General features: G+C 45.7%; 1 protein-coding gene across 3 annotated transcripts in view; it reads right to left on the bottom strand.

Moving 5' to 3' along the window:
- The window catches only part of LOC138566633 (acylamino-acid-releasing enzyme-like), a 1,029,593-nt gene that overhangs the window by 487,872 nt on the left and 520,138 nt on the right, over nt 1-21,583 (bottom strand). For all 3 annotated transcript variants that reach the window (XM_069644173.1, XM_069644175.1, XM_069644174.1), the window contains one exon: nt 2,366-2,487. In XM_069644173.1, the coding sequence (XP_069500274.1) occupies nt 2,366-2,487 (122 nt within the window). The remainder of the gene's footprint in view (nt 1-2,365; nt 2,488-21,583) is intronic.

The following is a 21,583-nucleotide window of genomic DNA, read 5'->3' as shown; positions in this document are numbered from 1 at the left end:
AGAGAGTAGTGAGAATGGAACCTTGGGTGACCACAGAGGCTATTAGCGTTAGACTAAGAGAGAAACAGGAGATTATTTGGATTTATTCAGAAAGAAATGTAGAGGTCCAGGAACAGTCAGTTGATTACATTCAGATATTCTAGTATGTGTGGATAGTGGCAGAGAAAGAGGTGCGCTGTGACTCTGTTGGTGACAGTCTGATTCTCGAGTTCGTACTAGGTGGTTACAAAAGCAGATTCAGATGCTCAGTATGGACTGGAACCAGTCTACGCATCCTCAAGAATGTTGGTGGTGAGGGGTAGTGGACAGGGAAAGGGTGCAGGAGGGCACCTTTTTCCATAGGTTATGGAGGTGTGAACTAATCCAGATTTTTTTTGAGTCAGTGCTTTAATGGGCTATCTGTGGCGCTGGGATCCCAGCTCCCATGTGACTCGAAACTGGTGCTACTGGTGTTATGGGGGGGTAGGGTTGGTGGGGTTCACCAGGTATGAGAAAATGTTCCTCTCTGTAACGTTGGCATTAGCGAAAAGGCTTCTTGCTGCAATGTGGGGCTCAGCAGAACGACCAAGACTCAGACACGGGTCTGCAGAGGTTGATAAATACGCATCCTTCAGAATATAGAGGTGCATTTACAATTCTGGGGTATGTCCACAGAACTTTCACAAGGTATGGGGTGGGTGGGTGTTCAACGGATAAGAGACTGTTACAAAACTGCCTTTATTTACAGTTTTCTAGCCGCCATGCACAAGGCTGAACTGTTATTTGATAAGGGCTCATCCCCATGATCTTCTGTTTGATTTTAATGCAATATTCTTGGCACCATGTAACCAAGCTTTGATAACCACTTGTTTGTCTTGTTATTTGTTTAATTTGAAAACAATAAAAAGTTATATAAGCAAAAATAGAAGGTTGTTGGCTTACCTGAACTTCCGTAGCTGCAGTTAGGTTGCTCTCTTGATGTGTCTGGGAATGAAGTATCTGCTGAATATTGGTCTGTAGGTATCTGGGCCATTGAGGATAAGACCTAGCTCCCTTGAGCAGTCGTTTAATGAAGGACATTTATATTCCCTATGGAAGAATTAATGATTTGGCCTGGTCACTGAGGAGTGTGAAGACCTAAATCAGGATTTTCTTACAGAGAGCAGAACAGTAGAGGGCCTGCAGGGGAAAATGAATTATTGCTCATAGGAAGTAGATCCTAGAAGTTGGTGGGAGAGGTAGAAGGAAAAGGCACTGAATGTGACTGCAGGACATGATAACATAAGCTCCAGATTGGGAGTTAAACTGGTCTGTTAGAATTCACAGGCCCAACATGTTGTTTTGAACTAGTCTGCGAACCAGTGACAAGGCGTAAGTGTCAATTTAAAGGCACAGATTCAGAAAAATTGGCGTATACAAGACATGGCATGGAAACATGCAGGAAGCTGTAGTTGTCAGTACTGGGAAGAAGGACCTTGGAAGCTCTACACTGATTGTAGGAGAAGAAAAGGAAAATGAAGGTGATGAGAAGCAGAACGAAGCACTTGTCACAGGAGGTGTCTAACAGGCTACAGGCCCTCTGGCCAGATAAAATGCCGACAAGAAAGAGGCGCTTGCCAGATGAGGTGCTGAAGGGCAAATATGAGCACTTGACAAATGAGATGATGAGAAGCTAAAAGGAGCAAATGACAATCAAGGTGCTGAACAGACGAGACAAGCATTTGCCTCGGGAGGTGCTGAGAAACCACGAGGAGCACTTGAGATACAAGGTGGCTGACCAGGTGACATTGTAATTTGCCCCAGGTGGTGCTGAGCAACTGAGAGGCGCACTTCCTGCATGAGTTGCTGAACAGGCTAGATGAGCATTTGCCACAGGAGGTATTGAGAAACCAAGAGGAGCATCTGCCATATACTTTAATGAATAGGTAAGACAAGTATTTGCCAAATGAGATGCTGAGAAGTCGAGGTGAGCACTTGAAACATTATGTATTAAGAAAAGGATTGGGTGTATAAAGTGCCAAAAAAAAGCCAATTCACTCACCCTACTTCTATCCAAAGGATTACACAGGGTGGACCCCTTTCTTTTATGGGAATCTATTATGTTGTTATGACAATAACAGTGCCCTTATGGTTCATTTTAAAACCCTTGGCTCCATTGCACTCACCCTGTGTTCTTTTATTTTCAAACACAACTGATTTAAACTTATTTTTCTTGCATACAGGTGTTCTACTCATCCATCTGCTTGACACAACATTTCAATTTGAAATAAAGTAAAACATGTGAACATGCTTGTTTGGGCACTTTGTAAATTTAAAAAAAGGCCTGCAAATGTGGTGGTCACATTTTGTAATATCTTAAGCTTCAAGTAATTTTATGATATCCTACCATGCGAAGATTTGCACATTGCCAGTGCGGTCCAGACACCTTTGCTTCCAGGTACACAACATGCTTTCCATCTGGGCTTAGTCTTGGGGAACAGACTGCTTCTGTGTCAAGCGAGATGAGTTCTGCAATGACAGGCAACATGCAGCATTGAGTCACTGATAAGAAACTTAACACAGAAATGGTCTTTAACTTGGACTTTAACACATAAAGATAGTGTTACTACTAAAGAAAAATTGTTTAATTTCAGATAATTATAATCAGCAAACCTACTTGCCAGCCAACAAGAGCATTGATGGGCAATCATTTGTGATAGCTTTACCAAGCACTCCATAAATGCTTATTAAAAGTTGATACAGATGTGTAGGTAAATTCCATGTAATTGTCTTAAGAAGAAACATACCCATTTTCATGTTATCATCATGAACCGATACAATAATTTGCTTTTAGTCGATACAACACACACATCCAATTCCATTGCAAATATTCAAATGAACTGGGATTAAATGAAAGTGTCTCATCAATAAACTGCCTGTAGTATATGCGAGAAATGTGTACTAGGAGGTGGAGGCAATTAATGGTGTGTGCTAATTGAACACTATCTGATGCTAGAATGACCAGGTTGACCCCAGGAAGTTGCCAAATTACGGAACGAGACCTCTAGATATCTCTACACTGAGATCCCTACACCTCCTGTACGCACAACAGAACATTCATCCTTCATCCATGCATTCCTGAATCAATTGAACATCACCTCAAAAGGCTTTGCAGCCAGTCCAACAGAAACCCCTCCATAGCACCTTGAAATATTTGAAGTAGGCTCAGTTGACCCCATTACAAGTTGTCCGGTGCAGAAATAACATGCTGGTATTACCGTATTCTGGCACTTTTCCAAAACGCCTGTTTGGAGGTAATTCTGAGAGTTGGAGGTAATTCAGGCACCTTACTGGCAGACATCGCCATACATGCCAACATTCTAAGGCACCTGGGAGGCAGATTTCGTCCAAGAAATCGCGAGACAGGGTTTCCCATAGGAATTAATAGGGGCTAGAATTAATTTAGGCGGGAGAATGTGAAAAATAGCAACATTTTTGCAGAAAAATCAGGAGTCTCCCGCCTAAATCGGAAGGGTTGAAATGTATGCATAGAATCCAATGGGACTCCATGGAATAGGGATTTACATCAGACACTGGCACTTGTAATCCGGTGGTATTACTGCCAGACTGAGTGCCAGTATCAGTATTTCAGCTTGCCGGTATCCTGCCGGATTTACCGCCAGGATACCGACAAACTTGTAATGAGGCCCAGTGTCTTCAGTGCGAAATGTAGCATTAACTTTTAATTCATGCATCGCTGAATCAATTGAAACTAATCACCTCCAAAAGGTTTTGTCACCATTTCATTAGAAACTCCCCCATAGCACTTTGAAAAACATGTTGTCGACCTTGTGCTGCGTTCACAATATAAGATACATCTTTCATTCATGCATTTCTGATTCATTGGAAAGTAATCGCCTCCAAATGGCTTTTCTGCCATTTTAGGAAAAAACCTCCATACCATCTACAAAATAAATATTGCAGTAGGCCTAGTTTCTTGTATATGTAATATCACATTCATCCTGCATCCATGCGGCCTTGAACGAATTAAAAGTAATCACCTCCAAATGACTGTCACCATTTCCGAAGAAAGGTCTGCACAGCACCTTGAAAAAATGGCAGTAGGCCCAATGTCTACAGTGCCCAATACAACATTCATCCTTCATCCATGCATCCTTGAATCAATTGAAAGTAATCCACTGCAAAAGGCATGGGCCTCATTACACGGATGGCGGTAAGGGTTTACTGGTACCGGTATTTTACCGGTACCGGTAAATCCTTACCGCCTTACTACGAGGTCCCTTTGCGGGTTGGGGAATTTAACGCCTGCTTTTTGCAGGCGGTAAAAACCAACCCGCAAAGGGACCAGGGAGCTAATTACGGTACCGCAATTTGCAGTACCGTAATTAGCGCCTTCCCCATTCCCATAGAGCCCTATGGGGCAAAAATGGGAATGGGGAAGGGCAATGGTGGAAGGGGGAATCACTGCCCCGCCAACCTTGGAATAGGTCGGTAATTCCCCTTTCCACCAAGGCGGTGCCGGTATTTTACCGGCATGAACCATGGCGCTAATAGCGCCATGGTTCACCGCCATCTGTGTAATGAGGCCCATTGTCTCACCCTCAAAAGAAACCTCTTCATTGTGTTGTGTAGAAATTGCAGTCTGAATCAATGGAAAGTGACTTTCTCACAAAAGGGTCTGACTAACTTATAAATGGAGAATGTACTGAAATAGCATCTCAAAGCAGAGTAGACTACCCATCTCTCTTCTACATTTGATCCCAATACCAAGAAATACACATGCTTGTAATTAATAAACTATGTCTTCGCCATCAAATAGTACTCATAAAATAACCATCTTAAAAATGATATTTTATGAATACAAAAGTTAAAAAACATTTCTCAATGTTCCTATTCATTAAACATATGTCATGTCCCGGTTGCTGTTATGTAGAATGTGGCAGGTGTGTTCCTGCCATCCTTACAAATGTGTCTACTGGTTTCGTTGGTGTTTTGTGTGATACCACCTTCTTCAGGGTTATCGTTTCTGAACCGGCCTGTGAATGTGCCAGTACTATAAATGGAATGATCTCACCTTCTGTTACTATTTTTCAGAAAATATCTTACATTCCGGGGTAGGCCCTATCATGTCAAATATAAATATTGTAAAGGTGGGATCAATTGTCTCTTTTACAAATGCACAGGTATTTATTAACCATTTCAGAAGGAACTCCTCCATAGTATTTTGAAAACAGTATACTAGGGCTTGTGTGTTGTGTATACAATATAACATAACAACCTTTCGTGACTCACCCTCACTGATATGCCTCCATGTATCTATCCTGCAATTATAAAAAACAATACTCCATTGCTTTGTAGTTATAAAAATATATCCATGTATTTAATTAATTCCATAGATGTTTTATACCGTACAAGGAATCACAACACAATGGCCCTCATTACGAGGTTTGAGGTAACCATGCCGCAATTAGTGGCATGGTTGCCTCCTTACCGCATACCGGGCCCGAGTTCCTCAAATGAGGACTTACCGGACCATCCCAACATTGGAGGACCCAGTAATTCCTCGTCCGAGGAACCCGGACCATCCCCATTCCCATTTGAGCCACATAGGGCTCAATGGGAATGGGGAAGGAGCTAACAACGGGCCCGTTAATAACGGGCCCGTTGTTAGCTCCCTGGTCTCCTCGTGGGACCCGGTAAGGACGCTTGGTTTTACCAGGCACCCTTTGCGACTCCAGCAAGGAGACCTCGTAATAGGATGGAATGGGTTTACCGGCACCGGCACCATTACCGGTGCCGGTAAACCCATTTGCCAACCTCGTAATAAGGCCCAATCTCTATCATTTGGTGTACCCAGTAGTGCACAACATTCCTGTATAAAAATGAATCACCAAGACATACAATCATTACAATTCATCTCTGAATATTTGCTGTGTTTTACACATTTAGAGCTTCACAAAATTCACAAGCTTATAATACCATCACCACACTGTGTGCAATGTGCAATAATACACTTAAATTAATTCTGCTTCCAAAGTCCGCCTGCACATGTGCTGTTGTATAGGTGTCTTACTGTGAGGAAATGCAGCTTCTCATGGAGAACCCATAGTGTGAAGTGTGTCCCCGAAAACCGCTTGGCTGACTGCGCAGTACCAACGGTGCTGTAAAACTTGCTCCGGTAATTCTCTATTTCAGGGGGACATTATCATAATCGCAAATGCTGATAGTGTGGAATTGTGGCAGGTATTAGAGTCCATCGTAACTGCATGTAATGTGCTTTGTGGTGTGGGTGCTTTTGAAGGCACGCCCATGAATGCTCACACCAGAATAAATACAACCCGCTAGGGAAAAAGGCCCAAGTCGATCTTGTAAGGATAACAAGTTTTAATCTCACACAAAAATTAGAGCAACAGCAAAGAACTCTGCTGCCAAGAATGTTCTGCCAAAAAAGGGTACACACAGAGGCTTAAGAGGAGACACATCGTCATTGTGATGCAATATCATATAGTAAAAACCTGGCGGCTGGTTGGGGTGTGCCTATACAGGATCTGCCTGCCCCATAAGGGACGCCAGGTCATTGGTTCCAGCCCAGTCCGTCCGTCTTGCATCACGTGGGTGCTGCGGAGATCATCTTCTTCTCAGTGACGAGGGCCAAAGAACAAATTAACTACACACCTAACACAATGCTACTTCATCATTATATTGTGCACATGGCAGGCTTTAAGACTGGCACAAAGGAGGTTCTGGGGCTCTCTGACCTCCACACACACATTTCACTCACTACCTTTCGCGCTATTCGGCTCTAAGGTCTCCAACCTCGTTTTGAACTATAATTTATCCCTCCGAGCACCTCACAATATAAATCATATGATTGTAGCTCAAAGACATGCAATGTCCATTCTCTTTTAACATTCAAGACCTGTTACTTTAGAGTTGGCGGTCGAAGGTCACCTGGTACCATGGAATTCAGGGATCTTGGGGCTTAGTCAATTATATGGGCTATGTGGTCGCCTGGGGTTGGGCCGGGTCATGCTTTGGACCAGTGTGAGATAACATACACACCAGGTGCCGGTCTATGATTGTGGCCTTGTAGGGCACATTCCTCGGGTAAAAACATTTCTTTGCAACACTGTTAGAACAATTAATGAGCTTTATGGCGGTTCGGGGATGGGTTGTCCTTATGGGAGCTTGGGCATGGCTGGAGGTTTCACTTGTCTCGCAATTAGGCCCTAGTGCATGAAATGCTGCATGAAATGCTGCATGAAATGCTGCATTCGCTGCGCAGGCCTTGTCTCCTAACTATGGTTCCTAACATCTATGCAAAATGGCAGTCTTGCTTGCGCCCAGCGCTACACTATGTGGGTTGACTATATTGGGGTGGGGTCCAACCACCGTCCCCCTATCCCCGGCCCATCATAGTGCTTCGAATGCAGCTCGCCTTAAGCCTACCCTACCCATAAGCCCTTAGGAGGTGGGACGGGGTCCAGCCTTCCCAACAATCCCCCCTTTCGTTACTTCTAAAGTAACAAACTCCTTAATACCCCTGCGCTCCCACTCTCTCGACTCTGCTTCCATGTATGGCTGTGTTCCCTTGATTGGCATCCAAGCCCTAGTGACTGCAAAGTCTGCCCTCTATGCGCATATTCTTCAGGTGAGCAAGTCATATAGATGCATCCCCCATCCCCGCCAGGTTCACCCAAACCTCCGGGGGTGGAGTAATGATAGTGTGATATAGGCGGTCCACTTCATCTCTATACGGGATGGGGAGCATTTCATACTTAGGCCACTCTGTGGGATATCAGTCTGTACTTCACTATCTTTTGTCTCGCGAGGTGCTTTTGAAACCCCAATTGATACCATCATTCTTGTGCTATTGGGTGCCCCATCAGCACAACATTGGAGGCCCAGTTGGCAGGTGCAGAAGATTACTAGGGTGAACACGATAACGGGCATGAACATTTTCATGATTACTCCAAGCCAAGACGGGCCCAGTTAAATGCTAGGGTGAACCAGTAACTCTCCTGTACACCTCCCTCCTTCTTCATGCAACACCCAGGCCATGGATGGCTGCAATGATGTGGGATAACAATGAGTTCTCTGCATCGTCTGAAGGCACGAATGTGCAGCAGGAATGGCCAAACGTTTTGCAAATCCCACCTTCCATTGCTGTCAACATGTCCAGCACCTAGCGGTTTTGCATTGTCATATATCTTAATGCACGCAGCTCAACCTTGATCACATTGAACCCGCTCTCTGTGTCACTTGCGAGCTGGACCAGCTCCCAACGCACAATCTGCAGCCATCTGTTGTTTTCTGCAGCCTACACTAACGGTAACAGTAGAGATGTAAAAAAGGATTCTGCTGAGTTGAAAAGTCGGTACTCTGATATTTCAGCAAGCAATGCAGAGGAATCTTTGGATATGTAATTCAATCTTTTCTTCCTCTTTGGTTGTTGGAACTGTCCTTTCCCTGGCAGGAAGCAGAGCTGTTGGGCCATGGGGAATATGATGGGGACTAGTTGACTCCTCGGCAGGCAGTGCTGCCCCCTTCAGATGTTCTTCTGGGATTACTAGTAGCGCCGAGTGCAGCGTGGCTAGCGAACAATAGCCCCTCCATGACGGCGGGAGGTGCAAGTAAGCGTGTTGGCCCCAGAGCCAGTAGTAATTCATCACAGCTGCCATTCCCCTCTTCATGTCTTGAATCAGGAGAGTCTTAGTGCAACCGTACCTTTGCTGCGGAAACAAAGTTAATATGTCTTTTCCCTGTGCACTTGCACCGACTTTTCCATTGTTGCAATCCACGTCAACTTTGTGATATGTTCTGTCCATATTTGTGCACAGAAATTGTCCACCCGCGCTATCCCTTCCTTGCCATATGTTACCAGTCCTTCTGCCAGGTAAGATAGTGTGTGTCCTGCCATTTGTTGTTGACATATTTACACCCTTTCACCATCAAATACGTTAGCTCCATACGCTTGATGTTTTTTGGATCATCGTTGCACTTTACAAGATCTGGACCCACCATTTGTAGTTGCACACTATGTGCCTGGAACATTCCTTTTATTCTGAATAGTGTGAGATGAAATAGGCATTATGCCTCTATAATTGGTACTGCTTGCGGTACTAACACCCTGGGAGCCCCTGGCGCATGTGGAATGAGTGAACACACATAACAGCTTCCATTCACAATGTTTCTTCCCATGCCACTCATGTCAGTATACCAACTGTTGATAAACTCGGGGTGGCGTATATCCTCAATCGCATTCAAACCCAGCCCTTGATACATATCATACTTCTTTTGTACTTCCCTTTTCATTCTTCTAAACACGCTCGCAGAGGTGCCAGCCTTCGCATTGCTATCGAAAATTTCATGATAGTGTTTTGAATTATTAAACAGTCCTCAAATTGCTGGAGACAAACTCTTTACTATGACCCTCATTGCCAATGATGCACGCACTCTCGCTGTCGTGTTGTTCCTGCTATAATCATCACCAATACTTGTATCAACACGATTGCTACTTCTATATGTATTTCCATTATTATTGTTAACATTTATGTTGCTACCAATATATGTAAATCCACTTATATTGTTCACATTTATATGTACTGTAAAGTCCCAAGAATACCATCAATATCATACATAAACCTGCAATAACGATCATGCCACAGTAATAGGCATAGGCCCATGAACTATTATTTGTGCATTTACACTTCGAATCCCTACTTACCAAACAGTTATTTATATTGGTGAGATTCTTCTCTCCTGAAATGGAAGCAAAATTCACAGAACAAAAAAAAGGAGGGACGTACAAGACGTACCTTTACAGAGAGAGAAAGAGAAAGAGAGAGAGAGAGAGAGAGAAAGAGAGAAAGGGAGAGAGAGAGAGAGAGAGAAAGGGAGTGAGAGAGAGAGAGAGAGAGAGAGAGAGAAGAGAGAGAGAGAAAGAGAGCTACCGAAAAAAGAAAAATATAGAGCCGGCAGCTGAGCTTTGGCCATTAGAGGAGTGCGACACCGTACACTTATTGTGCCTGCACAGGCCAGTGAGGTAGATAGGGCGCAGGTACTACTGCCACTCCTTTAAGATTATTGAAATGACTGAAATGCCAATGTGCTGTCTGGAGGTGCCCTGCGGACGTTGGAGTGGTGGACCCAATATCGCAAGCCCTTTTCCTTCACAGCGAGGGGAGTGCAAAACACCACCTCATAGGGCCTGTGGAACCCAGGGCTGTTCCACCTATGCATGAAATTGCAAATGTACACAAAGTCATCAGGCAGCAGCGGTTGTGTGATCATGCACTCAGGATCTGTCGCCGTTGTGGTTACTATGTCCAGTGTATCTGCTGTCTCAAATCTAGGAGGTGCAGTCTGTCGGGAGACACATTTAATTGCCTGGGTTAGTGTGGTCAAATCGTCATCTAACACTGTTGCTGCCCTATGTTCGCCTGACGCTCTTCTAACAAGAGATATGAGGGTGTGCATATGCTGACCAGTGACCACCTCATGAAGTGGCAAATGGTCTTTGCTCGGCTATGTCCGTAAACTGAAGAGGGCCAGGGGTAAGAAGTGCACCCAGTTCATTTTCAACGTGGTACACAGTTTGGACAATTTGCTTTCGAGGAGCCAGTTGATCCTCTCCACAATGCCGTTGGCTGTGGGTGGTAAACTGAACACATCTGGTGCCTAATGCCAAGTAGTGCTTTGACGTGCTGAAACAGTGCATTGAAAAAATGCGTGCCATGGTCTGACTTTAAAACCTCACTCACACCATATCAAGGAAAAACCTTTCATACCGAGATTGTAGCAGCACATTTGGCATCCGGATGTGCAAAATGCCCTGCTTCCACCCACCTTGAGAAAGGGCAAACCACTATGAGGTACCTGGAGCTATTGCAACGCTCACCCATATCAGCAAAATCTATGTGTAATTCACGGAACTGCCCAGTGGGGTGGACAATGTGCCCTGTAAAGTCAGTAGTGTCATCCCTGTACCGAAACCTTGACACGTGATGCAATGTACGACCATTTCTGTGATGTTTTCCTCAAAGTTTGGAATGAACCAGTCTTCCTGTATGTCTGCTGCAATGTGCTGCTTCGAACTGTGGGATGGGTAGTGTAACTGTCCAAATGCTACTGTTAGCAGCTCCTAGGCCATTACTGTCTTCCCGGAGCTCTCTTGTCTCCATAATAGATTTGTTGGGGATTGCTTGCATCCCCTTCGGAGCCACAATTCTTTCTCCGTTTCTGGTGCCTTTCCTTGTAACTCAATTATCTGGGAGATACTGTGTAAGGTACTGGATGTTCGCTAGCTGGTGCGGTGGTCACAATGTACTTCCCAGGCATTTTATTTGGTAGATACGCCGCAGTTTTGGCTACACCGTCAATGGCTGTGTTCCCCATTAATATTTCGTCTATCCCGTTTGTATGGGCGGAGCACTTGACAACCACCACAACAGATGGCTGGGATAATGCTTCTATCAGTGTTTCTAGTAGTGCTGCAAGCTGCACTGGAGACCCATCCGCTCTCCTAAACCCCCTCCTCTTCCAACGGGGTAGACCGGCATGCACAGTTGTTGTGACATATGCAGAGTCTGAATATATTGTGTCATGGCACCCTAGAGACGCTCTCAATGCTTTGATGAATGGTACGAGTTCTGCTGCCTGTGCAGAATAATGCATGTGCAATCTTTTCATAACCACTGTCTCGTACTCCCCTTCTTCAAGTCGTACCACAGCTGCCCCTGTATGTCTTTGTCCAGTCTCATGGTCAATTGTGGATAACCCATCAACAAACAGTACCTCACCCTCCTTCAATGCGCAATCTTTCGCTCTGGGAATGCTATCCTCCTCCCCCTCGTATGTGGCTCGGTTGTGTACCGTTAGATCTTCCGCAGTGGGCATATCTGTCAGGAAGGTGGCAGGATTCACTGTTTTACATCTAACCACATGAATGTTGGGCTTTAAAATAATAATCTCGTATGCACAAGATCTGTGTGTAGTCAGGGTGGATTTTGACCTCTCCAAGATGGCAAATAGAGAGTGTTCTACATACAATGTAACTGAGCGCCCCATTACAATAGTAGAACTTTTTTCTATTGCATATGTAACAGCTATTAGTGCTTGTTCGCACAAACTGCTCTTGCATCACTGAATCCAGTGTGCCACTGCAATAGGCCAATGGCTTATGGCCCATAATGCTCTTCTGTGTTAACACTGCAGTCATGAGCTGGCCATCTGAATGTGAGAACAAGTAAAATTCCTGTGTGTAGTCTGGGGTGGCCAGTGCAGGTGCTGAACTAATAACTTCTTTTAGATCCTCTAACTGTTTCATCATGTCTGCAGTCAACTGTAACTTATGATCCTTGTTTTATTGTGCTTCCTTAAAGGCCTGCAGAAGTGGTCCCATGTATGCCGTGTAATCTAAGATCCATGCCCTACAGTAGTTGCACAGCCCCATAAACTGCATTTCTTTATCTGAGGCAGGTCTGGGGGTGGCGCATACTGACGCTGCCCTATCTGGTAGCATTATTTTACCATTCGCTGATATGAGCTGCCCCAGATAGAGCACCTCCTGTTGGCAGTATTGCAACTTAGCCTTGTCAACCTTATACCCCTTATGTGCCAGCAATTGTAGGAGTATAATGGAATACCTTTGGCAGTGCTGCTCAGTGTCACTACACACTAGCAGATCCTTCACATACTGGATAATCATGCTCGGTACCTGAATGTTCCCTAAATCAGCATGCAGTATTATGTTAAAGATGCTCGGGCTCCCACTGTACCCCTGAGGTAACCTAGTGTGTTCGAAATGATTTTGGACCTGTGTAAATGCTGTGAAGCACCTTGACTCACATGGAGTGGAATTGAGAAGAATGCATTTGTCAAGTCGAGTACAGTGAAGTATGTGGCTTCTTTAGGGATACTGCATAGAATTGTCGCAGGATTGGGAATGATCGGAAATTCTTTCTGTACCACATCAGTGAGGGGGCGCAAGTCCTGAATCATTCTCCAATTGCCCCCTGTTGATTTCTTGACAGGGTATATTGCCGCATTACACGGAGACGTGGATGGCATGATAATCCCCTGGTCCAGTAGGGCCTGTATTGTATTTCTTATACCCTCCTCCGCCTCCCTTGATAACAGATATTGTTTTACCCTTGGTAGCACCACACCTGGTTTCAGTTTTATACGCACATGGGTCACGTCGTTCAGTAGACCCGCATTGTGTGGATTTGTAGTCCACAAATGTGCAGGCACTTGTTGTAAGTCTTCGTCAAGAAATAGAGGTGGAGTTAGTACTGGCATCAGGGGGCATTGTACCATTATGTCGCAGGGGATACAAATCTCTAATATTATCTCCCCATTTTTGTCATTGTTATCAAACAGCGCATCATCCGTCACTTCCTTTAACTGTACTGTTTGATCTATACAGAGCACTGTGCGCCACTCACACCCGTCCTTGTCTATTCCTGGCACAACAACCTGATTGTCAGAGACCAACAATCCCTGTAAATCCAGCGACAATATTGTTCCCGCCACCACCTCAGGCAACACAACTGGACGGAAGATGAGATCTGTAGGCACTCGCCAAAAAAGCTTAGCAATCTGAGGCACCACGTCCACAAGCACAGTAATACCATAAATGAACATATCCAGGTCCACAGGAGTCCCGCGAACCACCACCTCCCTTGTCATTGTGTGTATTATCAGCATTGCCCTTATTGCGCACAGCCCTGGTGTGGAGCAAACTATACCTCAATCTGTAAATTATATTGTAATGTTTAATTTGCTGAGCAGGTCAATGCTCAGAAAATTAGCAGGGGAATTTCGGAATATAGTAAGGGAGACCCATACAACCTTCCCTCCCACCTTTACGTCAAGCTCCTCAATGTATGGAACTGTGGAAATCGGGCCAGAGAACCCCTGCGTGTCAAGATATTTTCCTGATAATGGAAAATTCCCCTCCATGATGCATGATTCTGTTGCATCTTAGTCCACCATAAATATGAACTGCTTGTTTCCTATGTCTGTTCCCACCAAGGGTTCCTCTTCAGGGTGGATGGTCGTTGAGTGCTCTCTGTGTGCTGTCAGAATATGTGTTCATTCCGGGGAACGGGAAGGTGGTTACCCCCCCATCGTTGTTGCTCCTCCAAAGGGGGCAGTGGTCCTGCTCTGTACCCTATTAACCAGGGCAACACCCCCCTGCTATTGCTGTGGCGGGTGCCGCACGCGTATATAAGATACTTGAGGCTGCTGGTTATATGCTTGGTGTTGCCCCTGTAGATACCCTTGATTCTGATACCCTTGGTTCTGTTGAGGATACCCTAGCCCTTGGGGTCCTTAGAGACCTTAGCCCTGCTGCTGTGACCCATAATTATACCCCATTGCAGACCTGCTCCTGAATTCCCTTGCAAAATGGCCCCACCTCAAACAATTCCAACATTGTGATGGTCCAAACCCACCCCCTCTGGGTCCAAATCCCCTCCCTCTTCTTGCTCCGCGGAAGCCCCCTCTTCCTCGCTGTGGTTCTCCTTGCTGCCACTGTTCAGGATACTGTTGCCCCCACCCCACTGACCTTGTCCTCCTTCAGTCCAGAGTGCAGCAATGGTGGTGCTCACGACCTGTTGGGTGCTCTATGACCCCTCCACTGCCTGGAAAACAACTTTTGCCAATTTCTTTTCTACCAGTTTGTTTTCTCTGTTTGACACCTTTGGGCTGTCTGCCTGTCCCACTCCTTGATTCTTTTGCAATGGTGCACTATTATGCTCTTTATCTCGGGCCACCCCTTTTCTTTGATACCCACATTCTTATCTAACGATTATTCCACTTCCTTTGGCAAGCCCCTCTTTACAATAAAATAAAAAAATGGCATTGAACGATCCCACAGCCCTCCGATTTCAGCTCTCCACATCTCTTGTAATTTAGGAATGAATTTAGCTGGGTCCTCATTATCCCACAATGTACACTGCATCAGGGACTGTAAATCGAAGGTAACTGGGAAAGCCCTTCGTAGCGCATCCCACACCTATTGAACAACGCTCCATCGTGTGGATCGTTCCCCAGGGTTACTCACGGATACCCAGCTTAGACCCAAACATCCCTGGCCTGGTCCCCAATTATAGCAACCATCAAGGTTCTTGATGTTACCCACTGCCCACTGCCAAGGGCACACCTGCTGTTTGCTTTTCAAACTTATATATCCACTTACTCGCCCCTGCTGTGAGCTGTGGGAGAGTCTTAATCAGGTTTTTTATACATCTGCGACCAGGGCACATACTGTGTCCTCCCTGCCCCCTTATGTATGAGGGCATCTACATATTCACCCCACTTACCACACCCCTCCTCATAATTCCCCTTTTCCTTGCTAATGCCACCCAGCCGACCCTATTCCACAACCTGCCCCCCCACAAGCCTTCTGCTCGGATGGTATTTGCAGCCGCCTCTTCACCCTTTTCTTCTCCTTCACCCTGTCCCTCATCAAACGTGCCATTGTCGTCCTCCCTCTCATTGTTTCCCAACACCGTATTCTCCTGTCCCAAGAGTATCCACTCACCCTCTCGTCCCTCCTTTTCAATACATACATTTCTTATTCCATCATTATCCATCCCCTGATTTCCATTCTTCTGATCCTTTTTCTGACACCCTCACTTATCTTTAGGATACCCACACCCTGTTCAGCTATGCTCACAACTCTGCCAACATTTCTTCAAACTTTCTTTGCCTGACACCCGTGCGTGCCAATACTTCAGGCATGTGCGCATGTGGGGTTGGGGGAGTGGTAAACAGTGGTGTTACTGATGCGAAAGGGGTCCCTTTCACACTGGACACATAGGTTGGATTTATGTACCCGTCTGCGGGACATGCTGTTAAGGTAGCGATATTCAAACTGTGGGTTTCTTTTTTAGATTGGAAGAAATGGCTAGGGGTGGCTCACATGGTCGGGCTGACACATGAAAGAGTGTCAGGCATCAATGAAAAAGTGGTCCGCAGTTGTAAATGGATATTCATTCCTTTAGTCACAGACTGGGCCTTATTACAACTATGGCGGTACGGTAACAACGGTGCCGGTAAGTTACCGGCACCGTTGCTACCGTACTGCCATAGTAAGAGTTGTGCTCGTGGGTGCCTGACACTCTGCCAGGTCTGAACTGGCAGGCCGTGCGGCACCCGCGAACACAGCTCATCGGTTGTACCGGCAACGTTATTAACGGTGCCAGTGCATCCAAGCTCCCCGTTCCCATTGAGCCCTCCGGGGTTCAATGGGAATGGGGATCTACCGGCACCCGCGAAAGGGCAATTATCAGGTCCGCCTAACTCGGCATGACCCGGTAATTGCCCATTCGCGGGAGCCGGACCCCGATGCAACTCTGGCGGCAGCCATGCCGGTTTTACCGGCACAACTACCGCCAGGGTTGTAATGAGGCCCACTGTTTCAATAGTACCCAAGGGGGTGCTTTGTGTTAAAATGTAAGTAAATTGTGATATATTCAGCAACAATGGTAAAAATTACTAACTGCATTGTTAAGTAACTCATCAAACTGGTCCACATTGGCCAAAATGGTGGCCCATTTTGATTGGCCCACACTAGCATTTTACATTTTTGGTACAGGCATTGCCCTATAGGCCAGTCCGAGCCTGGCGGCTCATCCATAATGGCGAGGGGGCACCCACCCAGTGGCCCCTCACCCATTATGGAGGAGCTAAGGAGCCAGCCCAGTGAAACAGTGAGCACTCCCTCAGCTGCTTTTTCCAGCTGATGGAGTGCTCCTGGGCTAGCCGAACTGTCAAAGGGAAACCTTGTTTCCCTTTGACAGTTCAGTTTAGTTCCCCAGCCGCACATGCTCACTGAGCCATGCAAGTGCTGGGGCGTTTGTCTTCGCCAGCATTGCATAGCTCATTGGAAATGCTGGCTCGGGCACTGCATGTATGTAGGACCGAGGGGGAGCTCCTGCGCCTCCTCGCACACACGGACAGAGCGGCCTGGAGCAGGGCGTTTCAGCACCCACACGCAGGCCAATGCAGCAGGTACGTTTATATTCATTGTTTTTATTTAAACATGTGTATGGATGCATGTATGCTTATGTTATGAGTGAGTGTATGGTGATGGATGCTTGTGTGAATGACAAGAGTGATTGCTATATGAATGTGCATATGTGGGAACGGGATGGGGGGAACCCAGGGACTATGGTGGGAGCACAATGGGCGGGAACCATGAGATAGTGATGGGAGCAGAGTGGGGAGAGACTAGGGTGTGTGATGGGGTCGAGAGGGACCAGGTACTGGGTAGGAGTGGGATGAGGAAGCCCTGCAACTGTGATGGGAGCAGGTGACGGCGCGCAATATATGCTGTCCATTTGGCATTTCTGGGGGGTCCCGACTTGCCAAAATTTTGCTCAAGGGGGCCCCCGCCAAAAATATTTGAAGATCACTGTGTTAAGGGATATAATCCCCCACGCTCTGCTGCCGCCCCACTCTCTCCTTCTCCTCTCCTGCACTTGCCATCTTTCTGTATCTGTGCCCCCGCTCCATCCCCTTGGTCCTCTGTGTCCTCAAACATTCGCCAGAAGTCCAACATTTCTTTTCTCTTCTGTAGCTGTGTCCCCTTATACTTAGCTACTAAGAATGTGGATATATGTTCCAAGACACTCCTATTGTGGGAGCCCTACTCTGGCCATGGGTAGGGCATCCCCCCATCTCAGGTCTCCGTGATCCACTGCGTATGGTATTTTTCCAACCTGTCACAATACAGTGGCAGGACCTTCGACATACACTCTATTGGTGTTTCTCCCCCCATGCTGGTGATGACTATGTCCTACTGAACCAGCAAAGCCCTGCTGCTGCGCTATGGATGCTGCCAATGCTTGTGACGAAAAAGAAATCAACCCCCACCCTTTTCTGTCCCACTGCCCCATGAGCACACATACACTACTTCACACAACCATCCAACGCTACACCATGCCGCAACAGCCACAATTAATGCCCCTCCTAGGGCCTGTTCTTTACCCAATAAAACATGAATACAATAAACTAAAATAACAAGCTAAAATAACAACCACTACTTATTCCAGGCCCACTATTTACATGGGACCACTACTTTTATTTCCATATTCCTCCTTTAACTAATATATTTTATCGTGGTACCACCTTCGCTTATCCTCCAAGGAGGGGCTCCCTGCCTTACCTTTGCCTTAGCAAAATAATCTCTTTACAATGCAAACATCAATAAGACATAACACAAACCACACCCACGTCACCTCAATGACCTCATTTTCCACGTGTTCAAACCTTTCACATTTCCCCATGCATCTGCCGCCTACTTGTTATCGCTTACAAGAATCTACTCACATGTGCGTGCTCACCCAAACTCCTTTGTCACAGGGTTCCAACACCGGCCTGCACTCTCCTCAGAGCTGCACCTCACTTCAAAGAGCAGAGAGGACTCTCTTAAAATGGCTCCTGCTAAACCACTCGGAACAGGTGTTTTTTCAGAACCGGTCACTGTAGGTGGGCCCAGTTCCTCCTGGAGAAGTGGCCTGAAATCCTCTGCAAATACGGGGGGTTCTGGGATCATGCTGGGGTCACCAATTGAAGGCACGCGCCTGAATGCTCACACCAGAATAAATACAACATGCTAGGGAAAAAGGCCCAAGTCGATCTTGTAAGGATAAGAAGTTTTCATTTCACACAGAAACAAGAGCAACAGCAAAGTACTCTGCTGCCAAGAACGTTTTGCCGAAAAAGGGTACAACAGAGGCTTAAGAGGAGACACACAGTCATTGTGACGTAATACCATATAGTAAAAACCTGCGCGGCTGGTTGGTGTGGCCTATACAGGATCCACCTACTCCATAAGGGATGCCAGGTCATTGGTTCTAGCCCAGTCTGACCGTCTTCCATCACGTGGGTGCTGTAGAGATCATCTTCTCACCAATGAAGGTCAAAGAACAAATTTACTTCACTCCTAACACAATGCTACTACATCATTATACTGTCCAACTGGCAGGCTTTAGGACTGAGACAAAGAGGTTCTGGGCCACTCTAACCTCCACACACACATTTCACTCACTCCCATTCGCGCCATTCCGGCTCCAAGGTCTCCACCCTCATTTTCAACTATAATATATCTCTCCCAGCACCTCAAAATACAAATCATATGACTGTAGCTCAAAGACGTGCAATGTCTGTTCTCTTTGAATATTCAAGACTTGTTACTTTAGGGTTGGTGGTCGAAGCTCACCTGGAGCCATGGAATTCAGGGATCTTGGGGCTTAGACAGTTATATGGGCTATAACTCGTGGTTGCTTGAGGGTGGGCCGGGTCATGCTTTGGCTAGTGTGAGATAACATGCACACCTGGCGTTGGTCTATGATCGTGGCCTTGCAGGGCACATTCCTTTCGGGTAAAAAAAACCTCTTTGCAACACTGTTAGAACAATGAATGAGCTTTATGGAGGTTCGGTGTGGGTTGTCCTCATGGGACGTCGAGCATGGCTGGAGGTTTCCCTCGTCTCGCAGTTAGGACCTAGTGCATGAAATGCTGCATTTGCCGTGGAGGCCTGGTCACCTAGCTATGGTTACTGTTACTAACATCTATGCAAATGGCAGTCTTGCTCGTGCCCTGTGCTACAATATGTGGGTTAATCATATTGGGGTGGGGCCCTACCTCTGTCCCCACTCCCCCGTAACCCATCATAGTGCTCTGAATGCAGCTCGCCTTACTCTAAAGCTCTTAGGGGGTGGGACAGGGTTGCCCCCTTCCCAACAGTTTGGCCACGTCCTTCAAATTTCAATGATAATGCATGCTGTGTAAGCATGCAGCTGCCCACATCACCATGAGGTGCTGGTGTATAATTTGTGCCACCCGAGCATTCAATCTTAAATTACCTAGAAGACTACAGAATAGCAGTAGTGACAGAAGCAGAGATGTGGGGTGCGGCACATGATAAACGAAGTGGTGCGTCATAGGAAAAGTGATTATAACGCATTAACTTCTACACACACACTCAATGCACTATTTATGACTCTAGGAGCATGTTCTGTAATGCGCTTTACACGGTCTGCTTGAACACATTCCGGACCAACACAAACCTATGCACCTCTCATATTACGAAAGTCAGCCCTCACACACCGATCAAAGTGATAGTCTGCGCTATATAAGAACCTATACCACACCATACTTATACCACCTACCTTAAAACTAACTTCTGCCACACACATCGGTCTTGGAATCCCTGGCGGGGTCGCAATATACCACCAATTGGATAAGGGCTTAACGCTGGGACACCACCATGGTGGTAAAATGGCAGTCTAAAAACTCTACAACATAACATAACGTATCATTAGACGGTACAGACAAATTGAAAGGAAAAAAAGCTAACCCATTGCATTAATTTAATATATCAGTCTTTTGAAAGTGTGTTTTATTTTTTTAATTTTTTTATATGTTTTATTGGTTAAACAGTTAAAACTTTAACATTTCCACATTCAATTTCAACAGATGCTTATCTTTTGCCGGTGTGAGCTATTTCTCTTTCCATAAATCCATAGAAAAGTCAATTTCTCAAAATTCATCCCTCTCATCCCTTCAGGATTCCCCTCCCGTCATTATACCCAATTTCAGGGACTCAACAAATTTCAAAGCATCTATTGTCCGACCCACTTTTTCCGCTGTCAATAGTCTCTCCCAATATTCTTCTTCCCTCTCTGGCAGAATTCCTATCACGTAACTCCCCATTTCCGTCAAGCGTTTCGTCCCCAAGGCCGGACAGTTTAACATCACGTGCCTAATAGTCTCCAGTGAATCTTTAACTTTACAGAACCTACAATACGATTCATTCTTTGAGATCAATTTTTTCCTCAATTGTACCTCTCTAGAGTGCCAGATGTTTAATCTACATCGCATCAGTAGGTCTCTATAGTGATACGACAGAAACTTCTTCAAGTATGGGGGGAGAACGTACAGGGTTTTCCGCTCTCCTACATAATGTTATGGCAGAGATTTTTCTCCTTTATCGCCTCCCGAGTTTCATCCCAGTCTTTTTCCTGAAAGGTTCTCTTTGCCTTATTTGGATTGTATTTCAAAAGGTCATCCGAAATGTTTAGCTGTTCCAAAAGGTTTCTGCATTTACTCTTCCAGTAGTGTAGTGTCTTATCTCTCTTTACAAACCCTTTTTGGGCCAAGATCTCGAAAGGTGCCGGTGGTTGATCGAGGATGCATTTCCAGTAAAGGGACAGAGTTTTCCACAATACTATTGAGGCCAGAGATTGCAGCCTTAATTCCTTTCTTATGATTTCCACTGAGAGGGAGTTTGGCAATTTCAAGATTTTACGCCAGAAGTATGCCTCGCAAACACCCCAAATTTCCCAACAGATGGCCAGTAATGCCTCAGATCCATAGGTAACTACTGCTACCACCTTTTGTTTACAAAAAGTTACGATAGGCGACAAGGAGAGCTTCCATTATCTTCGATTTATAACTAGCCCCTGGTTGGTTAAGGTCACTAGTTTTTCCCAGTTCAATGCATATGCCCCTCTTCATTGCTGTTATTATTTATCCTCACTCCTAGATATAACATTGTGTCCACCACTTCCAATTTTTGATTGTCTAA

Source organism: Ambystoma mexicanum, chromosome 2p (assembly GCF_040938575.1).
Source record: "Ambystoma mexicanum isolate Mex_15411 chromosome 2p, UKY_AmexF1_1, whole genome shotgun sequence".
Classification (NCBI taxonomy): domain Eukaryota; kingdom Metazoa; phylum Chordata; class Amphibia; order Caudata; family Ambystomatidae; genus Ambystoma; species Ambystoma mexicanum.
The sequence above is the reverse complement of the archived record's forward strand: the minus strand, read 5'-3'. Positions and strand labels throughout refer to the sequence as shown.